The sequence below is a fragment of the Oryctolagus cuniculus genome, chromosome 1 (genome assembly GCF_051225735.1).
Source record: "Oryctolagus cuniculus isolate XC-2025 breed Fujian yellow rabbit chromosome 1, ASM5122573v1, whole genome shotgun sequence".
NCBI lineage: Eukaryota > Metazoa > Chordata > Mammalia > Lagomorpha > Leporidae > Oryctolagus > Oryctolagus cuniculus.
The window spans coordinates 5,001-23,768 of record NC_142867.1 but is presented as its reverse complement, the minus strand read 5'-3'; the positions used below and the strand labels follow the sequence as shown (position 1 = coordinate 23,768).

Below are 18,768 nucleotides of genomic sequence, written 5' to 3'. Positions count from 1 at the left end.
AGCCACCCAGAAGGTGTCCCCAGTGAGAACAAAAACGGTGGCCATCGAACAGGGCCGAGCTCTAGGGAGAGTGTATTTCTACTTCCCCTTTACTTTCTGTTTTACATAAATTCAGACACACATTCTTGCCCAAAACCGTCTTTATTGTAGATGTTTCTGTGGATTTCAGGAACCTCAAGATCTCGACTTACGGTTTCATGAGAGGCATTTACGTCTCAGCTGGTGGGAAGGGTCAGGACTCGGCTGTGACAAGGGCCAGAGAGAGCAGAAGAGGCCACTAGTCCTGAGCTCAGTGGGGACAGAAACAACGGGCCTTGGAAGAACAGTGTGTTTGAGACGTCTTTGTGCATAAAATGCTAGCAGCTTCTTTCCCCCCGTGAGGTGAGCACGTGCCCCACGGCGCTCTGGCCAGCCCCAAACACGCACCCACATCTGCCCCTGCCCGCCTTTCACATGCTTCTCTGTCATCCAGGGCAGTCTCTGCCCAAACCCTCTTGGCACACGTGAGAGAAAACAACTTCATTTGTGGAAATCAAGTGCCCAGAGTTACAGCAGGACAAGACCGTCAGGTCCTGGGGACAGGAAACTGGACCTGCGGCGAATCACAAGCAGAACCTTGGGAGGGAAGAGAGAGGCACGGGGCCCAGGGGCCGGTGGGACGAAGCTTCCCCGGCCTGCGGCCCCTGGGACAGCTCCAGAAGCAGCACCAGTTCTGAAGGGGCAGAGAGGGGGCCTTCCTCAGTCAGGGTCCGAGTCAGGGTCGGAGGAGAGCTGCCCGGCCATGGTCTCGCACATGGCCTCCTGCAGGGATGTGAGGTGACCCTGGGGACTCATCCCCATGGGCTGGATGACTTTCTGCCTGCAGGAGAGAAGTGCAGGAGGCTGGGCCAAGTGTACCGCTCACGCTGCCCCCGCCCCTGCCATGAACGGGAAGCTTTGGTGAGACCTTGTGTTAATTGGGCCCAAGCCCAACTACTGCCCCTTACTGGTTTTGAGACATTAGGCAATCTCTATGTTTATCAGCTCTGCCCATGATGGGCACAGCGCGGATCACATCTCCACTCCCCCCGGGGGACCTCCAACCTCAGAATCCTAAGCCCCCTGATCCCACCTCCCAGGGCTCACGCGCCAGCTCACCCGTCCTGGGACTGCACGCCCTCCTCCCCGTGCCACGCACCTGGAGAGCTTGTCAAACATGTTCACCAGCTTCATGGCCTCGTGCTCCTTCTGCTCGTCCGTCATGCCCTCCATGGGGTTGGGCGGCTTCTCCTCCACCCTCCCGGTCACTGGGTTTATGCTGCTCCCCAGGAGAGGGAACACGGGCAATGAGTGGCTCCAGGACAGGAGGGCCTACCTAGGCAGGCGGCTCCCACAGCTTCCTGCCCAGGCCTGAACGGGCAGGAGACCCGAGGCCTCCCTGTAGGGGCACCAGTCTCTGCTGTCTCGTCAGGCCGACACATCACTCGGACACACCTGCCTGAGACCCCGTCCTGCCCACCACACAGTGGACCCTGGGCAGTAGGGACGTACGCACCTGGCCTTGGCTTCCTTGTACTCGTCTGTGTCCGTGTCCTCGTCTTCCGAGTACTGGCCCTCCGGTCGGCCTCCTGCCATGAGGCCCCTGGCGGCCAGGAGACCAGCAGCGTTCCCGTAGCCCGTGTACTTGATGAATCGGGGCACTGAGGAACAAGGCACACGTGCGTGTTCCAACGCGGCTGGGGCAAGTGGGGCAGGGCTGGGCTCCCCCACTCACCACTCTCAGAGCACAGGACGAACAGGAACTCGGCGGCCACCCGCTTCACGTCCGTGTCCAGGTGCGTCATGAGGCGGACGAGCTTGTTCCTCAGCAGATCCCCCACCTCGGGCCGGGTCCTCACGTCCCGCAGCGGGGGCAGCACCTGGGGAGGCAGCTGGCCCTGAGCCTGGGGTCTGTGCCCAAGGCCCGCCCCCATTCCTGGAGCGCCTGCTTCTTTGCCACATACCTGGGCTTTCAGGAACTTCCTGGCCGGGCGGTGCATGCGGGCACACTCGGTCAGCACGCTCAGCACAGGGGCGACACCCTCCTTCAGCCTGTGTGTCTGCAGAGGAGTCTCGGTCACCATGCTGTGCCCCCACCGGCCTCAAGGCCTGGACACCACCCCAGCTGGTCTTGGCAACCAGGGCTTGGGAAGAAGCCCCCTCACCCTGCCCCAGTCAGCCAGCCAAGGACAAGAGCCGGTGATGACCATGTGTCAGCTGTGAAAGGAGCAGGCACAGGACCCAACTCAGACCAGAAAGCGTCCCGAGTCCCGACTGCTGCGAGCTTCCGCAGCTGAACCAGGACTGAGGACATTCAGGGCTGCTGCGCCCCGAAGCACATGGCCCCTGCGGCGACGTCACTCCTGTCCCGCCCAGCCTCCTTCGCGAGCTCAAGGGACCCCAGCTCCAGTGGTGGTGGCAGCAGCTCCGGGACAGCCGGCCACAGCCAGGGGTCCAACGCCAGCTCCCCCCTCACTGAGAACATCTTTCGCTCGGGCCATGCAACATGCATGGGCCAGGGGCTTCTCAGGATCACTCGGGGGGAGCCACAGAGACCTGAAGATGAGGAGCACTGCTGGACCCGGGAGCTCCCCCATGGCGGTCAGCAGAGGTGTGCATGTCTGTGCCAGGGGACTCTGAAACGCTTCTCAGGAGACAAATCACACCGCTGCAGCCGGCACAGAAACACCAGGCCAGAGCCACTGGGGTGTCTGTGGCAGGCGCCCCGCCTACCTGCAGCAGACGCTTCTCCAGGAAGCCGAGCAGGACCTGCAGCACGTCCATGTTCACGCCCATGAACTCCAGGGAGCCTTCCTGAGGCTCCAGGGCAAGCAGAACGTCCAGACACTTGAGGGGCAGGTTCCCCAGCAGGTTCACCGTGTGGCTGGGCGCAGAGGGGGCAGCGTTAGGACACGGGTGCAGGCCCTGGGGACACCCTGCAGGTGCCACACATGGTGTGAGCCAGTGTCTGGGGCCCTGAGCGGCAGCGCAGGGAGCAAGGCTGGGATGCTCTCAGGGGCCCTGCTGCGAAGGCACCAATCAGAATCAAGGCTGCCCCGGGCTCCAGCCACCAAGAGTGGGGGCAAGGGGCCACGCTGCTCTCAAGACTGTACCTCCCCTCCCACCGCCAAGTCCCTGCCGCGGGTCCGGCCACGTGCCCCGCCCTCACCCGTGGAACTCCTCTGTGCGGTCTCCAGCAGCAGCCACCATCAAACAGTGCCGCAGCAGGGTCCCCAGGCACCGGTACAGGGCAGCGTCTTCCTGACCAGAGAGGAAGCCCCACGCGTCCCCGTCACTACCACTCCAGGCCGCACCTCTGCAGTGCCCACCGCACCCGCCTGACCACGTGCCCAGGACTAGACCCTCCCCAGCGCCCGGGCTGCGCTGCCCTGACCACGCCACATGTGCCCTCAGCGTGGTGCTCCAAGTACACTTCCTGGCTTGAGAACCCACTGGATGCCACTCAGTAAAGTCGCTGCACGCCCTGGCCCCACTCCCCGAGCTGGGACGTCTCCCTGCCCTCGCCCCGTCTCACACCCCGAGCAGCAGGCCCGGTCCGCCGGCTCTCACCTCGTCCACCTCCCTCTTGACCGAGTCGAAGGTGATGTTGAAGAGCACTTTGAGGATCTCCATGGCCCGCTCGGTCTCCTGCGGGGGGAGGAGGGCGGGCGGGCTCTCCTCCGGGCCCACGCCCAGCGTCAGCTGCAGGGCCTCGGTCAGCAGGTGCACTCCCCGCAGCTCCTCAAACAGCTGCTGGCGCACGTCGGCGCGCAGCGCCGTCAGCAGAAAGAGCAGCCGCAGGTCGAAGAACCGCACGTCGTGCGGGAGGCGCGGCTCCCGGCACAGCCGCACGCGCTCGGCGAGCCGGGCCACCAGGCGGGCCTCGGCGGCCAGCACCTGCGCCGCGGGGCTGCTCAGCACGAGGTTGCACAGGCACTTGAGGGCCTCGAGGACGACGTCCATGTCTGCGCGCTCGGGCACGCGCCCCTCCGAGGGGGCGACCCCGGCATAGCCGGCCAGGGCCTGCAGGCTGCGGCGGCTGGAGAACGGCTCGAGGCAGCCGCGGTCGCGGGACAAGATGCGGACACTCTGCAGCCAGGTGACGCGGTGGGCGGCGGGCAGGCCGCGCTCCAGGACCGCGACCAGCAGCTCCGCGAGTCTCTGCGGGCGAGGAGAGGAGCGGTTCCACGGGGCCTCTCCCGGCGCCTCGCGGCCGCAGCCCGCACCGCCTCGGCCCCGCACTCACCTTCCGGTCCTCCCGCTGGGCGTCGTCAAAGGCGAAGCTCTCGGAGTGCTGCGGAGAGAGCCGGCGGGCCCAAGTCCGGTGGGGCTGGGACCCGCGCCCCTCGGAGGGGGCCGCCCGCGGCTCGGCGGCAGGGTCTACACCCGCTCAGCGCCGCCCGCCACCCAGCGGCAGGGTCTACACCCGCTCAGCGCCGCCCGCCACCCGGCGGCAGGGTCTACACCCGCTCAGCGCCGCCCGCCACCCGGCGGCAGGGTCTACACCCGCTCAGCGCCGCCCGCCACCCGGCGGCAGGGTCTACACCCGCTCAGCGCCGCCCGCCACCCGGCGGCAGGGTCTACACCCGCCCAGCGCCCCCTCACCTCGCGGTTGTACGCCCGCAGGGCTTCCACCACCTCGTCCTCTTTGCCCGCCTCCACGGCGTCCGCCACCGCCCGGGGCTCCATGCCCGGCAGGCGAGAGAGAACCTCGCCCCGCGCTCCCGGGCCGCGTCCGCCGGCCCCGCCCTGGCCCGGAAGCCCCGCGCCCCGGCGTGCGCGGCGCCGCGGGCGGGACCAGCGCGGGAGGCCGGCTCGGCGGCCACCGCCCCTTCCGTCCCCGCCCCGCTCGCGGGGCTCGACCGCGCCCCCGGGTTCCGACGCCGCGGAGCGCGAGGCCGGCCGCGCGAGCCGCGGGGCGGCCCCGGCGCCAGGACTCAGGCGGAGCTCCGAGGAGGGGGCATTGCGGGGGCAGAAGCCGCGAGGACTGGCGGCCGGGAGGGAGGCGCGGGGCGACGGCGGCAGCCGCGCGAGCGGCCGTCCTCGCCCCGCCCCGCCCGGGCCGTCCCCCGCGGCGGACCCGCCACGCCCCCTGCGAGCGTACGCGCAGATGTGACTGGCACGGCGAGTAACCAACCAGCGCCGCAAGCGCAGGCTGCCCCGCCTCCGTTTCCGGGCGCCCCCGCGGCACGGCGCCCCTCGACCCCGGCGTCCCGGGCGGAAGTCGAGTGGGTCCGAGGCGGACGGGACGGGGCGGGGCAGGGGGTGGGCACCGCGGAGGCCGGGCGCTCGCTGGCCGGGCCCAGGCCCGAAGCCCAGTCCTAGTACCTGCGCCACGTCAGGCGCCGGCGGCGGCGGAGTGCCTGGGACCGCGGGGCAGAAGCGGAGCGCCATGGCCGACTGGGCTCGGGGTGAGCGCGGAAGGGTCAGGCCGGGCCGGCGTCGAAGCCTCTGCCCGCGGGGGCGGGTTACCGGCGGGGAAGACCCCGCCGGGCGGAGTGGGGGCGGAGCCGAGTTCCGGCCTGCGCTGCCCCCGGCCGGACCCGGGACGCGGTGAGGGGGCGCCGGGCCCTCTGCTGCGTGCGCCTGCGGGGTTCGCGGGCCCGGGCCTGGGACGCGGGCGTGCCGCTCCTTCCGTGCGGGCTCGGGGCCGGCCGCAGCCTGGACACGGCTGGGCCCCGTTCTCCCGCTTGGAGTCCGTGTTCTTGTCTGAAGTGACTCCGAACGCGGAGCAGTGAGGGCGCTGGCGCCCCTTGCGTTGGGGCCTGGGCGGGCTGCCCCCCCCCCCCCATGGGCGGCAGGAAGCCGGCGTGAACCTCGCGCACTGTGCGGGGCCGGTCTACTCCGCGCCGATGTAACGGGAGCTCGGCCAAGCCTGCGCCCCGAGCGTGGGAGGAGGCCCCGTGTGGGGTGGGGTGGGGTGTCGAGTCAGGCAGCCCAAGGACCTGTCCTCGGGTGGGCTTCCCTGGTCCTATGCTGATCACTGGTCACCGCTTGAGGACCTGGTCCCCGGGGGCCGCCCGCCTTCCTGTCACTGCTGGGCGCAGGCGCAGTTGACGGTTGGGGGGCAGGTGTTGCATCTCCCCAGTACCCCAGCTTGATCCCAGCTCCCAGAGATGCTGCCCACCGGCCCTGCATGTGGACAGGATGTGGGCCCACGTGACAGGCGCCGTGTGGACAGGATGTGGGCCCACGTGACAGGTGCCACACAGCCTGTCTCACCTGCACAAGCTCTGCCGCCAGGAGCTGGGTTGGGTCTGGACGTGCCCAGCACAGACATGGGTGGGCTTAGGCTCCTCAGCCTTTCTTTTCTCGTAGCTCAGAGCCCGGGAGCTGTGGAGGAGCTTCTAGACCGGGAGAACAAGCGCATGGCCGACAGCCTGGCCTCCAAAGTCAGCAGGCTCAAATCGGTCAGTGCTCCAGCGGGCGCCCTGGGGAGTGGGCTGAAGGAGCATAGGGGCCCGGGGTCCTGCTTGTCCTGTCCACCGCTGTAGCTGGAGGAGGGTGGGGGCCCGGGCTCCTGCTTGTCCTGCCCACTGCTGTAGCTGGAGGAGGGTGGGGGCCCGGGGTCCTGCTTGTCCTGTCCATTGCTGTAGCTGGAGGAGGGTGGGGGCCTGGGGTCCTGCTTGTCCTGTCCATTGCTGTAGCTGGAGGAGGGTGGGGGCCCGGGCTCCTGCTTGTCCTGCCCACCGCTGTAGCTGGAGGAGGGTGGGGGCCCGGGGTCCTGCTTGTCCTGCCCACCGCTGTAGCTGGAGGAGGGTGGGGGCCCGGGCTCCTGCTTGTCCTGCCCACTGCTGTAGCTGGAGGAGGGTGGGGGCCCGGGGTCCTGCTTGTGCTGTCCACTGCTGTAGCTGGAGGAGGGTGGGGGCCCGGGCTCCTGCTTGTCCTGTCCACCGCTGTAGCTGGAGGAGGGTGGGGGCCCGGGGTCCTGCTTGTCCTGCCCACTGCTGTAGCTGGAGGAGGGTGGGGGCCCGGGCTCCTGCTTGTCCTGTCCACTGCTGTAGCTGGAGGAGGGTGGGGGCCCGGGGTCCTGCTTGTCCTGCCCACTGCTGTAGCTGGAGGAGGGTGGGGGCCCGGGGTCCTGCTTGTCCTGCCCACTGCTGTAGCTGGAGGAGGGTGGGGGCCCAGGCTCCTGCTTGTCCTGCCCACCGCTGTAGCTGGAGGAGGGTGGGGGCCCAGGCTCCTGCTTGTCCTGCCCACTGCTGTAGCTGGAGGAGGGTGGGGGCCCGGGGTCCTGCTTGTGCTGCCCACTGCTGTAGCTGGAGGAGGGTGGGGGCCCAGGCTCCTGCTTGTCCTGCCCACTGCTGTAGCTGGAGGAGGGTGGGGGCCCGGGGTCCTGCTTGTGCTGCCCACTGCTGTAGCTGGAGGAGGGTGGGGGCCCAGGCTCCTGCTTGTCCTGCCCACCGCTGTAGCTGGAGGAGGGTGGGGGCCCAGGCTCCTGCTTGTCCTGCCCACTGCTGTAGCTGGAGGAGGGTGGGGGCCCGGGGTCCTGCTTGTGCTGTCCACTGCTGTAGCTGGAGGAGGGTGGGGGCCCGGGGTCCTGCTTGTCCTGCCCACCGCTGTAGCTGGAGGAGGGTGGGGGCCCAGGCTCCTGCTTGTCCTGCCCACCGCTGTAGCTGGAGGAGGGTGGGGGCCTGGGGTCCTGCTTGTCCTGCCCACTGCTGTAGCTGGAGGAGGGTGGGGGCCCGGGCTCCTGGTTGTCCTGCCCACCGCTGTAGCTGGAGGAGGGTGGGGGCCCGGGCTCCTGCTTGTCCTGCCCACTGCTGTAGTTGGAGGAGGGTGGGGGCCCGGGCTCCTGCTTGTGCTGTCCACTGCTGTAGCTGGAGGAGGGTGGGGGCCCGGGCTCCTGCTTGTGCTGTCCACTGCTGTAGCTGGAGGAGGGTGGGGGCCCGGGCTCCTGCTTGTCCTGCCCACTGCTGTAGTTGGAGGAGGGTGGGGGCCCGGGCTCCTGCTTGTCCTGCCCACTGCTGTAGTTGGAGGAGAGTGGGGGCCCGGGGTCCTGCTTGTGCTGTCCACTGCTGTAGCTGGAGGAGGGTGGGGGCCCGGGGTCCTGCTTGTCCTGCCCACCGCTGTAGCTGGAGGAGGGTGGGGGCCTGGGGTCCTGCTTGTCCTGCCCAACGCTGTAGCTGGAGGAGGGTGGGGGCCCGGGGTCCTGCTTGTCCTGCCCACTGCTGTAGCTGGAGGAGGGTGGGGGCCCGGGGTCCTGCTTGTGCTGTCCACTGCTGTAGCTGGAGGAGGGTGGGGGCCCAGGCTCCTGCTTGTCCTGCCCACCGCTGTAGCTGGAGGAGGGTGGGGGCCCGGGGTCCTGCTTGTCCTGCCCACTGCTGTAGCTGGAGGAGGGTGGGGGCCCGGGCTCCTGCTTGTGCTGTCCACTGCTGTAGCTGGAGGAGGGTGGGGGCCCGGGGTCCTGCTTGTCCTGCCCACTGCTGTAGCTGGAGGAGGGTGGGGGCCCGGGGTCCTGCTTGTCCTGTCCACCGCTGTAGCTGGAGGAGGGTGGGGGCCCGGGCTCCTGCTTGTGCTGTCCACTGCTGTAGCTGGAGGAGGGTGGGGGCCCGGGCTCCTGCTTGTCCTGCCCACTGCTGTAGCTGGAGGAGGGTGGGGGCCCGGGCTCCTGCTTGTGCTGTCCACTGCTGTAGCTGGAGGAGGGTGGGGGCCCGGGCTCCTGCTTGTGCTGTCCACTGCTGTGTTCACCTTGTGAGGTCCTGGGCGGCTGGTGGCACCGTGTCTGGCTGCCCTGTCAGCAGGCTCTGGCTGTCCTGAGGGAGAGCAAGCGCCACATTTGCTCTGCCGTCTCTGTCCCGACAGCTGGCCCTGGACATCGATAGGGATGCGGAGGACCAGAACCGGTACCTGGATGGCATGGTAAGGCTCTGTGGTCGTGGAGGCCACAGGCAGCTGTGCCCCCCAGCCCTGGGGCAGTGGGTCGTGGGCACTGCCGCACGTGACCTGCTGGGCCTCCTCCTGCAGGACTCGGATTTCACGAGCATGACCAGCCTGCTCACGGGGAGCGTGAAGCGCTTCTCTTCGATGGCACGGTCCGGGCGAGACAACCGGAAGCTTCTGTGTGGCATGGCCGTGGGCCTGATCGTGGTCTTCTTCATCCTCTCCTACCTCTTGTCAAGGGCAAGGACGTGAGCCGGCAGGAGCCAGGAGCAGCCGGTGTCTTCCCCACTTGGCACACTGGGCTCCGGAGGATGTGCCTGCAAAATCCTCCTTTGAAATCGTGGTCGTGGGTCAGGAATCTTCTTGCTGTGAGGCGGCTGCCTGTGCCGCCTCCGTCCTCAGGAGCTGCTGTGGGCGTGGCCGTGTGTGGAAGAGGCCTTTCACCTGGGGAGACCGAGGCCCGACTCCCACCCCTGCCCTCGGGGCCGTGGCTTGTCTGGGCAGAGCAGCTCCTCCCAGCCCTTGGGGTTCTGGCAGGTGAAGGCTTCTCTGTCCTGGACCTGCCCAGTGAGGCCTGTCACCTGAGCCTGCAGCAGGCAGGGCCAGGGGCTGCGGCCTGACCACGGCGAGCCGCTTCCTCCTCCTCCTTCCTCCGCCTGGCCAGGGCTGCTGGGGTCGGGTGCCAGTGTGTGCTAGGAATCCTGTAGGTGAAGCCGGACCTTTGGGGAGGGCTGGGGGTGCCCAGGACCCCTCCCTGTCCTGCAGCCAAGCGTCGGGGAGCAGAAACCCAGGTTCTGGGGCTCAGGACCCGCCCGGGAGATGTGTCTCCAGAACAGACCTGGAGGCTGGCGCGTCTGGTGCTGCCGAGTCAGGCGCAGAGTGTATGTTTTGTTTGGGGGGGGGGGGTGTCCCTGAGAGGACTTTCACCGCATCTGTTGGCAGTTGCCGCACGGTTTGCTGCTCCGCCGAGCCTGGTCTTCCTCCTGTAGCCACTCTCACCTTGCTGGGGCCGTGGAGCTCTGGGTCCCCTGTTAGCCTTTTTTAAAAAAGGATTTCTTTGAGAGGCAGAGTGTGAGAGTGAAAGATTGTTCATCTGCTGATTTCACCCCTCAAATGGCTGCCGTGGCTGGAGCTGGGCCAGCCCAAAACCATAGCCTGGAACGCCGTCCGGGTCTCCTGTTGTGAGGCAGGAGTCCAGGCACTTGGGCCGGCCTCTGCTGCCCTCCCAGGTGCAGCAGTGGGGAGCTGGATTGGAAGTAAAGCTGCCCGGGCTTGAATCACCACTCGTATGGGTGCCACCATCGCAGGCGTGGCTTAACCCACTGTGCCACAGTGCCCACCCCGCTTCTCGCCCCCAGCCTCTGGAGGCTGCCCTGGCCCTCATTGCCTGCTTGGCCAGCCCCATGTTCACACAGGCAGCCACGGGCCGGCAGGGCCGGTGACTTCTTCCTGCCCCACGTGGAGCCTCCCGGCACCCTTGTCATTGCCTAACTGTGCCTTCAAGGAAGGGACCATGTGGCTTTGTACCCTCCTCTGTCCTGATTCTCTGCTTCCTGGTGGCTCCTCTCGCCTAAGGATCGTTGGCTGACCGTCCACCCACCTGGGGCCACACTGTGTCCTGTCTGTCCAGAGCTTCCTCCTCTGAGGTCTGCTATCGTGCTATTGCCTGGGCACCCACCCCTCCACAGTCACTGCGGCCCCCTTATCTCACCTGGAGGGAGGTTTGTACCCTGACCTCCTTCCACATGCAACCAGGTCCGAGCCCCACCGCCACCCTCTGGGGTTTGATGTTCCCTGGAACCCCCTAGGCTGGGCTGAGCTGGGCTGGCTTCTGCCTGGTCCGTGGTTGTCCCTTTGCAGGCTTACGTCACCGTCACTTCCCAGGGTCCTGTGCACCACCACAGACTCGGCATAGCCTTTGGAACCTGTGCTCTACGCCACGTGCCCACTTGTGCTTCCCGAAGTCACTGCTGAGCAGGGGAGCTCCTGCCCAGCAGGCACCACTCAGCTGTTGCCAATGCCCACTGGGAGTCTGGGTTTGTGCCTCCGCGACTCCCATCCAGAGAAGCACTAATGCCCCTCTCCTCAGGTCTCCGTCTTCCTCCCCGCTGCTCACTGTGGGGCTCCTGGCAGCTCTTCCGGCTGTGTTGGGGCCTGGGTTGTAGCTCCTGTCTCATTTGTCATTGTCCTTACATCAGGGTGGGCCCCATGGAGGGATGGCAGCCCCACCATGACTGCCAGACCACTGTCCTGAGGGACCCCGTACCCAGCTCTGTGGATAAGGGTTTTATTGACTTCAACCTCTGGTGCCAGCAAGCCAAAAAAAAAGACCTTGGGGTCTCCCCTCCAGGTGAGGACAGAGTGCCAGGCTCTGTGCCACCAAGAATAAGGTGTCTCGGCTCTGGAGAAGCGAAATAAACATCGCAGCATCAGAAGTAAACACGTGCTGTGTCCTCGTTCCTGTTCTGGAGCGGGCCCTGGGTGTATCCCCTCACTCAGCCCCCGCCCAGGGCTGCCTTGTGCAAGGCTGCGGCAGACTGTCCACCACCTGCTCCCCAAGTTCCCGCAGCTCAGGTGGGGATGACGTCCTTACCCCTGGGGGTCACATGACAAGGCGTGCAGGCCTGAGAGGATGCAGCAGACAGTCCCCATTGTGTTTGATGGGCGGCCTTCCATCGGCCACCCCCTGCCCCATCTGCAGTGAGACCCCAACACATAAGGCCCAGAGGGGCCACACTCCTTCCTCCCTGTGTGTCGATTGTGCTGGGACGTGGGCGGAGCATGGAGATGCTGGGCTGGGGCTGCGGCTCATGCAGGGTCTGGCGGTCAGGGCCAGGGTGCCCACGCCTTGGCTGGGAACCTGACTGGCCCCACGTGCACAGTGCTGCTTCCCAACGTGGCGGTGGATGGGACCAGTCTGCGTCACTTCTGGTGTACCAGGTTACTCAGGGCAGGCCCAGCCCAGGTTCAAGGGGGCAGACAGCCCCTGTCTTTGAGAGGGAGGGCAGTTACTGCAAGAGCCCCAGTGTCCGTGGGCAGCTGGTGGGAGGAGGGCGTCAGGCTTCCAGGCCCTCCCGTCTGCCCCGCACACACCCCAGGTTCTGGAAGCCAGGAGCAGCCTCCTGTCTGCCAGCACTGACAGCGCACTGGGGCTGCTTCCTGAAAAAGCTTGATTCTTCCCAAAGACAAAACCTGTCCTAATGGAATCCATGATTTATTAAATAACTTGGGCACCGCGGGAAACAAGATTCGCAATTGGGAAATAGCATAGAAAAATAGCTGGATCACCGGTCAGTGGTCCAAATGGTCTGGCCTGCCCTGCAGGCCCAGACCAGCCACAGCTGTGCCCAGGGCTGAGGCCGGGCTACTCCACGTCCACCACCAGGGGTGTCATGTAGTCGGAGTGTTTGATGCCGAAGGTGACGATGGGTGCACAGGGCTTGGTCAGGGTCACCTGGGGGAGAAGTGGCTGTGAGGAGAGCCGGCACCCCTGCCCCCACCCACGGGCCCTACCCTGGTGGGCTGGGTTGCAAAGGTGACTGCCAGGCCTAGGCACGGCACTGGCCACCTTGACCACCACATGTTTGGGCAGGTGGTGGTGACCAGGGGCTCTGGTGCCATGGACCTAAAGGACTTCCTCTGGGGCAAGTGCTGGGAACGCCCCCACCCCTCTGGTCTGTGCCCTTCTTGGACCTTCTCAGGGCTGTGGGCTCCAGGTCCTGGCTTGAGGGTCTTGTCCCCTGGGGGTGCCACGCGGGCAGCCATGGTGTATTGCGGAGCCTTGAACTTGGTGGCCTGCACGTCGGGCTGGCGGTAGGCTGCAGGGCCTGGGGTCTGGAGGCAAAAGGGGTCAGAGAGGCCCTGTCTGCCCAGCCCTGTCCCCAGAGGGCACAGTGGGTCTCAGGTCCCAGGGCCAGCTCCGCGCCAGGGCCTATGCCTGTGTTGCTCACGGTGACACCTCAGCGTGTGTGGGCGCACGCCTTCCACGAGGAGTGTGTGCATGCGCGGGTGCCAGCGGCCTCTTCCCTCTGAGCTGGGCTGCTGTCCTGTTGGCCTGGTGCTGACACTGCCCAGGCCTCTGAGCTGGCTGTTTCCGCAGCCAGAGGCCTCCTCCCTCAGTCCAGTTGGTGGCTCTTTTTTTCTGCTCTAAGACAGCGTCCTGCTCTCCCCAGACCCCTCCTCAGCTGTCGTCAGCACTTGGTCGTCTCCCACACTGGCAGACGGCCTCTGCCTTCTGGTCTGCTCCCCACCCGGGGCAGTGCCACCCACCCAGAGGTCATGGGGGCAGCGCTCTGTCTCCTTACCTTGTGCAGGTCGTCGCTGAAGCTGCCCAACTTGCTTCGGCCCTTGATGGAGAAGGAGGGCTGGGAGACCTTGCCGACCGTGTGCGGCCCCATCACCATGGGCAGCATGTATGCAGCAGGGCCTGTGGGGGACACAGAGCCTCAGCCAGCACGAGGCTCACCAGCTCCTCCTCCGGACTCTCCAGCCCGGGAACCCGGCCATCGGGGACTCCCGTCAGGCTGTGCAGACCTGGGGTGCTGTCCACACGGAAGGTCTTGGTCCGGGCGGAGATGGAGTGACTGGGCGCTGAGTCGAACACGTGCCTGGTAGATTTCTCCGGAAAGTAGTCTCCTGGGGAGGGGTAGTTGCTGAACAGCACCCAGCCTGGGCCTGGGGCTTGAGTTTGTCCCCTGGCAGGGTGACTGGGGCTACCCAGGATGCCAGCACTGACTTTGGGGCTGGGGGTGGGGGGCAGAGTCTGACGTGGAGCTGGCCCCAGGATCGCAACTTGCCTCAGCGTCTCAGAGGGGTCTCAGGATGACCTCTGCCTGGGCCGCCTCCTTGTCTGGCTGTGCTGAACACACGGATACTGCGTGGCCGGGGCCTGCCCTGTGGGGAGGGACGGGGACACTCACCTGGGCCGGGCGTCAGCATGGTCTTGGTGTGGTAGCGCCCCAGGATGGAGTAGGCGGGCCCGAGGTCCTTGCCGGTTCTCAGGATCTTGGGGTTCACACTGTAGCGGGGCCCTGGGGAGCAGTTCTCCGCCAGGAGCATGGGGGCCCCGCGGAAGCTGTAGGCTGGAGCACGCAGCTTGGTCGGCGTGTGTTTCATGAATCCTGTGGGCGCAACAGTCTCTGCTCACCCCACATCCACCCCCAGCCCTCCCTGGACCGCCCAGGCCTGGCTCCTGAGCCCACCCACCACACGCCTGCCCTCAGGCCCGAGCTCTTACCCGTGGTGGGTGGAATCAGGTACTTGGGTCCAGGGCTGCTGTAGAGGGCCATGATGGGCCCCCGGGGGCGATGGGGCCTCCAGGTGCCCACCCATACTTCTTCTGCCATGGCCGGCTCTGTCTAGACACGAGAGGGTGGCAGGTACTGGGAGACCCCAGCCCGTCGCCTCCCAGCCTGCCCACACCCTGTCCCGACACCGACACCGACACCGGCAGGGCAGACCCCCAGGCTGCAGAGTCCTACACGATCGCGAGGGCTGGGCGGTGGGACCAGGCAGGGATGCAGCCTGAGGGCTTTCTGCCCGAGACCTTGCCATCGCCCTCCCAGCTCTAAGGGGCCCTGGGCTGGTTCTTTCTGCTCAGAGGACCCTGGGCACGAGTCAGTGAGGAGCAGGTTGGCACCGATGGGGACCTCCCTGGCCAGGGCAGTGCCAGCAGGACGGGGAGGGTGCTGACCTCTTCCAGGCAGGAGTGGGCTCCGAGCAACCTGTGGACCCGGCCTTGTCAGAGGGGGTTCTGTCCCCCGGGCTTGGAGCCAGGGAGGTCCTGCAACAGGAGCATGGAGACAAAGGCCTCCTTGTCTCCCTGGGGCTTCCAGACTGGGGCAGGCTCTGGAGTGTGGCTCTGTCGGATGGGGGTTCTAGATCACAGTCCTTGTGATGAAGACAATGGCCTCTGCCTGGGCCCCCCTTGCTGCCCCCCTTTAGGAACCCCTCCCCCCAGATCTCCCCCCTTGCCGGGGGAGATCCTCATGGTGGTAGCAAGGCAGGGCAGTGAGGGCACAGGGCCTGGACTGTCCCACGGTGAGGACGGGGACCCCAAACCTTCCCTCAGGAGAGACCACTGAGCGGGAAACGGGCGCAGGAAAGGCTGGCATCCGGGCCAGGGTTAACGCTTGTGCCCCCCCAGATTGATTCACTTATTTGAAAGAGAGAGAGAGAGAGAGGTCTTCCATCTTCTGGTTCACTCCCCTAATGGCTGCAACAGCCAGAGCTGGGCTGGTCTGAGGCCAGCAGCCAGGGGCTTCTTCTGAGTCTCCCACGTGGGTGCAGGGGCCCAAGCACTTGGGCCGTCCTCTACTGCTTTCCCAGGCCACAGCAGAGAGCTGGATCAGAAGTGGGGTGGCCAGGACACAACAGGTGCCCACATGGGATGCCGGTGTTGCAGGCAGTGGATTAACCCACTCTGCCACAGTGCCGGCCCCACCCTCACTTTTGATCTTTCGCAGACCCTGCCAGCCCTCCGTGCCACTGCCGGCTGAACCCATCCCCTGGGGCCTGGGGGTCCTCGTGAGCAGACACAGGGGACCCTGTGGGCCCAGACGGGTCTCTCTCCAGCAGATTCTCCTTGGGTGAGTTCGGGGAGGGACTGCTCCCCACACCCCAGGACTTGCCCAGCAGGGGGCCCTTGTGCTGTGCCCAGCCCCGGGGCTCCTCTTTCTTGGCTCTGCCTCCCCTCTCCTGCCCCAGGCTCTGTCCTGGGCTCCTTCTGTCCACCCTGGGTACCCTCTGCGTGTCCTCTGTGTGGTGGCTCGTGTGGCCACACGTATGACTGCGTGTATCCACATGTGTGGCTGTGTCCCTGGTGTGTCCCCTGTGCAGGGAGAGTCGGAAACCAGAGCTGGGCTGCAGAAGCTTTATTCACGGGATGGTTGCAGGGAGCGGGAGGGTGCCGTGTCCACAGCTGCTCACGTGGCTGGCCCTGGGCTGCCCGGATCCCAGCCGAGGTCCTCTTAGGAGCCATCCTCACCGCCTAGCACTTGCATCTGGAAGGCAGACAGTGTGGCCCACAGAGCTGAGGCACAGCTCCACCAGACAGGCCTGGGCCAGCCCTGGGGTGGGGGCTCTGTCCCCTCGAGGTCCCCCCCTCCTATCAGTGCTGTGTGTGCATGGATGGCTGTGTGTGTGTGTGGGTGTGCTTTGGCACCGGTGTGCCTCATGGGGTAGCCCTGAGTCAGAGGGGAGCAGGCCCATGGACCCTGGGGTGCTGTGTGGGGCTGGCCATCAGGGGATGCCCCTGCCCTGCCGGCCCCAGTACCAGCAGCTTGAGCAAGTCCTCCTTGTGCACGGGCTGCAGGCCGTCCAGGCAGGACTTGAGCTCCGTCAGTGCCGCCCTGGCACCCTCGTTGACGTTGTACTTGCCCAGCGGCCCCTCAAAGAGCTCGTCCGTCGTCCCCACCAGCAGCGTTTGCAGGAACTCCATGAAAAACTCATTGTCATCCTCCGCTGTGGCTGGGCCTGAGTATTGGGGTGAGGTGATGCCAGGACAGGTCGTGCCCCGGGACCTCTGCCGCCTCCCACTTGCCCCAGGAGTTCCGCCACCGGCTCCACCTGTCTGAAGACCCCTCCCCAGCCACCCCCCTCCCTGCTCCGGAGGGAAAGTTGAGCCTCTGGCGTGGGGGCATTCCTGATACGAGGCTGGCTGGCCTGGACCCCAGGGTTGTTGTCACACTGGATTGGGGTTGGATGGGGCCCGGGTCTGGCAGGGGCCTGACAGCAGGATTCTAGCTTCCCAGCGCCCCCATCCCTGTCCAGGTGCAGGAAGCAGCCCGCCCAGCCACAGACTCACCACAGACACAGAACAGCGTGAGGACCACCAGCAGGAGGGCGCCGTTCCCCTTCATGGCCACGATCTCAGAACTGCCGCCGGCCCCAGCGTTTTATGCCTCAGCAGGTGGCACTGTGCCCCAGGGGGCGGGCTGGACCTGCCCGTCAGGGCCTGGCAGCTGAGCAGGGCTGAGGCGTGTCCTGACCCCCCGTGGTGCCAAGTGGCACCCAGCTTGGGGCTCCTCTGTCAGGAGCAGCTGGCAGGTGGTTTGGGGAGAGTGGGAATGAGAATCCCAGGGTGGGAACCGAGTGAGACGCTGGGTGAAGGACAGTCATGGGCTGTCGGGGGGAGGGGCAGTGGGGCCTGGGTGCCAGGGCCTCTGCTACCACTTGGCCTTGAGGCTGGGGGTGGTGGGGTCTGGGTGAGGACCCCGCCTCTGCTCCACACGCTGTGTGGCCTGGTCTGTGTCTGGGTTCTGCGGTGGGAATGGTGTGGGTTCTAGACAGGAGGGGTGTGGGCCACGTGTGTAGACAGGGGTGAGTTCTCCAGGGGCTTCCTGGGGTGATAGGTCCAGGGCCCGGAAGGCAGCATCAGGCATCAGCGGCCCTCCTGGGGTCCCCCCGCTGGACTTGAAGGAGGGGACACGTATTTTCTCTTTAAGCCCAGCCCGAGCAGCAGAGAAGGCCGGTGGGGGGAGAGAAGTTCGGATGGAGACAGCGGGCTGGCCCCACGGGGGTGCTCCTCTCTCCCCCGTCCCCTGCTGCCACCTGGTGGCTGATGGTGTCGCACAGACTCCAGCCTGCTGCAGGGTCTCCTGTTCCAGGGCCCTCACACCTTGTCCTGCCCACATTCGAGGCGTCCGAGGCCACCCTGCCCGTCAGCTGTGTGTGCAGCAGTCCCGCGCTTTCTTGCAGGGCACAGAGCCCCATCACTGCCGCTGAGTCGTGGTTCTCGCCCAGTAGGCCCCTGCAGCCCTTTTGCTGGGATGGAGCCAAACTGTGTGTAGAGGAGCGGCGAGGCGGCGGGAAAGCCCTGGCAAGTGCCCAGGAGGCACCCCCTGCAGGCTGGCGGGACCTCCCCCAGAATCGGGAGCAGGGTCCCTGGGGCTGTGCCTGGAGCAGAGGCTGCAGCTCGGCGCCTCCCTCTCTTGTTCTGCACTGGACCGCGGTGTGCCCTTTGCTTCCCTGTGTGGTCTCCAAGTCTGTTTCCTCCCCCCGAGAGCCCAAGCCGTGAGCAAGGAACACCGCCCGTGTCTCCCACCTGGGAGGCAGGGACCCCAGCACTCGGACCGTCACCAGCAGAGGCTGCATGGGAGGAGGGGCACCCGAAACAGCGTGAGGGCGTCCCAGCTGCGGCTGCACCTGCTGTGCCACTGTGCGTGCTGCTCCGAGTCGGTGTTGGTGTGTGCATCCCTAAGTGCTTTCCTGTAAGACGTCCCCGCAGAGGACTTGAAGCACCCACTGCCCCTGAGGTGCACTGTGCACCGTGGTGCTTTGGGTGTCTCTTCAAACACTGTAACTGGTTCCGTCAGTCACCCCCACCCTAGCCGTCACCCTAGCCGTCACCCTCACCCTCACCCTCACCCTAGAGGGACACTGTTTAATTGGTTCATGTGGTACTATGACAGTGTTTTCGAAATATTCTGGCTCCTTCCATATCACGTACTTGAGAATTTCCACGAGGTACATTCAAGGAATGCAGTGTTTGGGTTGCAAAATTTGACACGCGTGTGGTTTTCCTAACAATGCTCACGTTTGCTCTCCCAGCTACCCAGCGTCAGCTACACCCTCTGTTCTGAGTGCCTGCTATCACTGTCCCTTCCATGAGCGCTCACCCAGAAGTCTCGTATCATGTGGGAATGATTTTTTCGCTGGGCTCCGGGGAGGGGGGTGGGGAGACCCACGTGTCAGTCCCGCCTTGTTCCCCACTGCAGGCACAGCGTGTGTGAGCCTGTCCACCTCCCTTGTAGGAAGAGCAAGCCCCATATCCACGGCAGGTGTAACTTCTAAGGAACTTTGGAACCTGAATGTTGGGCCACGTGCTTTTCTAGAGACCCAGGTCCTCCTGACCGGGATAGCAGGCTC

General features: G+C 66.0%; 4 protein-coding genes across 6 annotated transcripts in view; 1 reads left to right on the top strand and 3 right to left on the bottom strand.

Annotated features, from left to right (window-relative positions):
• Positions 1–122: 122 nt before the first annotated feature.
• RIC8A (RIC8 guanine nucleotide exchange factor A) lies at positions 123–5,218 on the bottom strand. Its single transcript, XM_070053305.2, has 10 exons — positions 4,624–5,218; positions 4,265–4,312; positions 3,589–4,179; positions 3,188–3,279; positions 2,752–2,902; positions 1,983–2,078; positions 1,754–1,898; positions 1,535–1,679; positions 1,178–1,297; positions 123–859 (listed from the first exon to the last, which is right to left on the bottom strand). The coding sequence occupies exons 1-10, from the start codon at positions 4,705–4,707 to the stop codon at positions 739–741; spliced, it is 1,593 nt and encodes a 530-aa protein (XP_069909406.2). The 5' UTR covers positions 4,708–5,218; the 3' UTR covers positions 123–738.
• BET1L (Bet1 golgi vesicular membrane trafficking protein like) overlaps positions 5,211–18,768 on the top strand; it is a 15,872-nt gene continuing 2,314 nt past the window's right edge. The window contains exons 1-4 of one of the 2 annotated variants that reach the window (XM_070053383.2): positions 5,211–5,429; positions 6,337–6,428; positions 8,824–8,880; positions 8,986–11,341. In XM_070053383.2, coding sequence (XP_069909484.1) covers positions 5,411–5,429; positions 6,337–6,428; positions 8,824–8,880; positions 8,986–9,153 — 336 coding nt within the window. In that variant the 5' untranslated portion in view covers positions 5,211–5,410 and the 3' untranslated portion in view covers positions 9,154–11,341. Of the gene's footprint in view, positions 5,430–6,336; positions 6,429–8,823; positions 8,881–8,985; positions 11,342–18,768 lie in introns of those variants that run through there. The other variant, XM_089305859.1, reaches the window with a different exon arrangement.
• CIMAP1A (ciliary microtubule associated protein 1A) lies at positions 12,143–14,385 on the bottom strand. Of its 2 annotated transcripts, XM_089305681.1 has the most exons (6): positions 14,138–14,385; positions 13,821–14,021; positions 13,435–13,536; positions 13,206–13,327; positions 12,595–12,735; positions 12,143–12,355 (listed from the first exon to the last, which is right to left on the bottom strand). In XM_089305681.1, exons 1-6 carry the CDS (start codon positions 14,244–14,246, stop codon positions 12,266–12,268), a joined length of 765 nt encoding a protein of 254 aa, XP_089161807.1. In that variant the 5' UTR covers positions 14,247–14,385; the 3' UTR covers positions 12,143–12,265. The 2 variants fall into 2 exon arrangements, with proteins under 2 accessions (XP_089161807.1, XP_089161864.1); XM_089305738.1 differs by lacking the exon at positions 12,595–12,735.
• Positions 15,966–16,867, bottom strand: SCGB1C1 (secretoglobin family 1C member 1). Its single transcript, XM_089305903.1, has 2 exons — positions 16,706–16,867; positions 15,966–16,374 (listed from the first exon to the last, which is right to left on the bottom strand). The coding sequence occupies exons 1-2, from the start codon at positions 16,758–16,760 to the stop codon at positions 16,091–16,093; spliced, it is 339 nt and encodes a 112-aa protein (XP_089162029.1). The 5' UTR covers positions 16,761–16,867; the 3' UTR covers positions 15,966–16,090.

Bases quoted from the DNA above. Each gene is read 5' to 3' on its own strand.
- RIC8A (XM_070053305.2), bottom strand. From the start codon at position 4,707: ATGGAGCCCCGGGCGGTGGCGGACGCCGTGGAGGCGGGCAAAGAGGAC. The intron at 1,680-1,753 runs GTGAGTGGGGGA...CTTGTTCCTCAG, and splicing joins CGTCCTGTGCTCTGAGAGTG to TGCCCCGATTCATCAAGTAC. The intron at 1,298-1,534 runs GTGCGTACGTCC...CCTGGGGAGCAG, and splicing joins TACAAGGAAGCCAAGGCCAG to CATAAACCCAGTGACCGGGA.
- CIMAP1A (XM_089305681.1), bottom strand. From the start codon at position 14,246: ATGGCAGAAGAAGTATGGGTGGGCACCTGGAGGCCCCATCGCCCCCGG. The intron at 14,022-14,137 runs GTAAGAGCTCGG...TTGCGCCCACAG, and splicing joins CCTGATTCCACCCACCACGG to GATTCATGAAACACACGCCG. The intron at 12,736-13,205 runs GTAAGGAGACAG...TTTTGCCTCCAG, and splicing joins TCAGCGACGACCTGCACAAG to ACCCCAGGCCCTGCAGCCTA.
- SCGB1C1 (XM_089305903.1), bottom strand. From the start codon at position 16,760: ATGAAGGGGAACGGCGCCCTCCTGCTGGTGGTCCTCACGCTGTTCTGT. The intron at 16,375-16,705 runs GTGAGTCTGTGG...CCCAATACTCAG, and splicing joins CACGCTGTTCTGTGTCTGTG to GCCCAGCCACAGCGGAGGAT.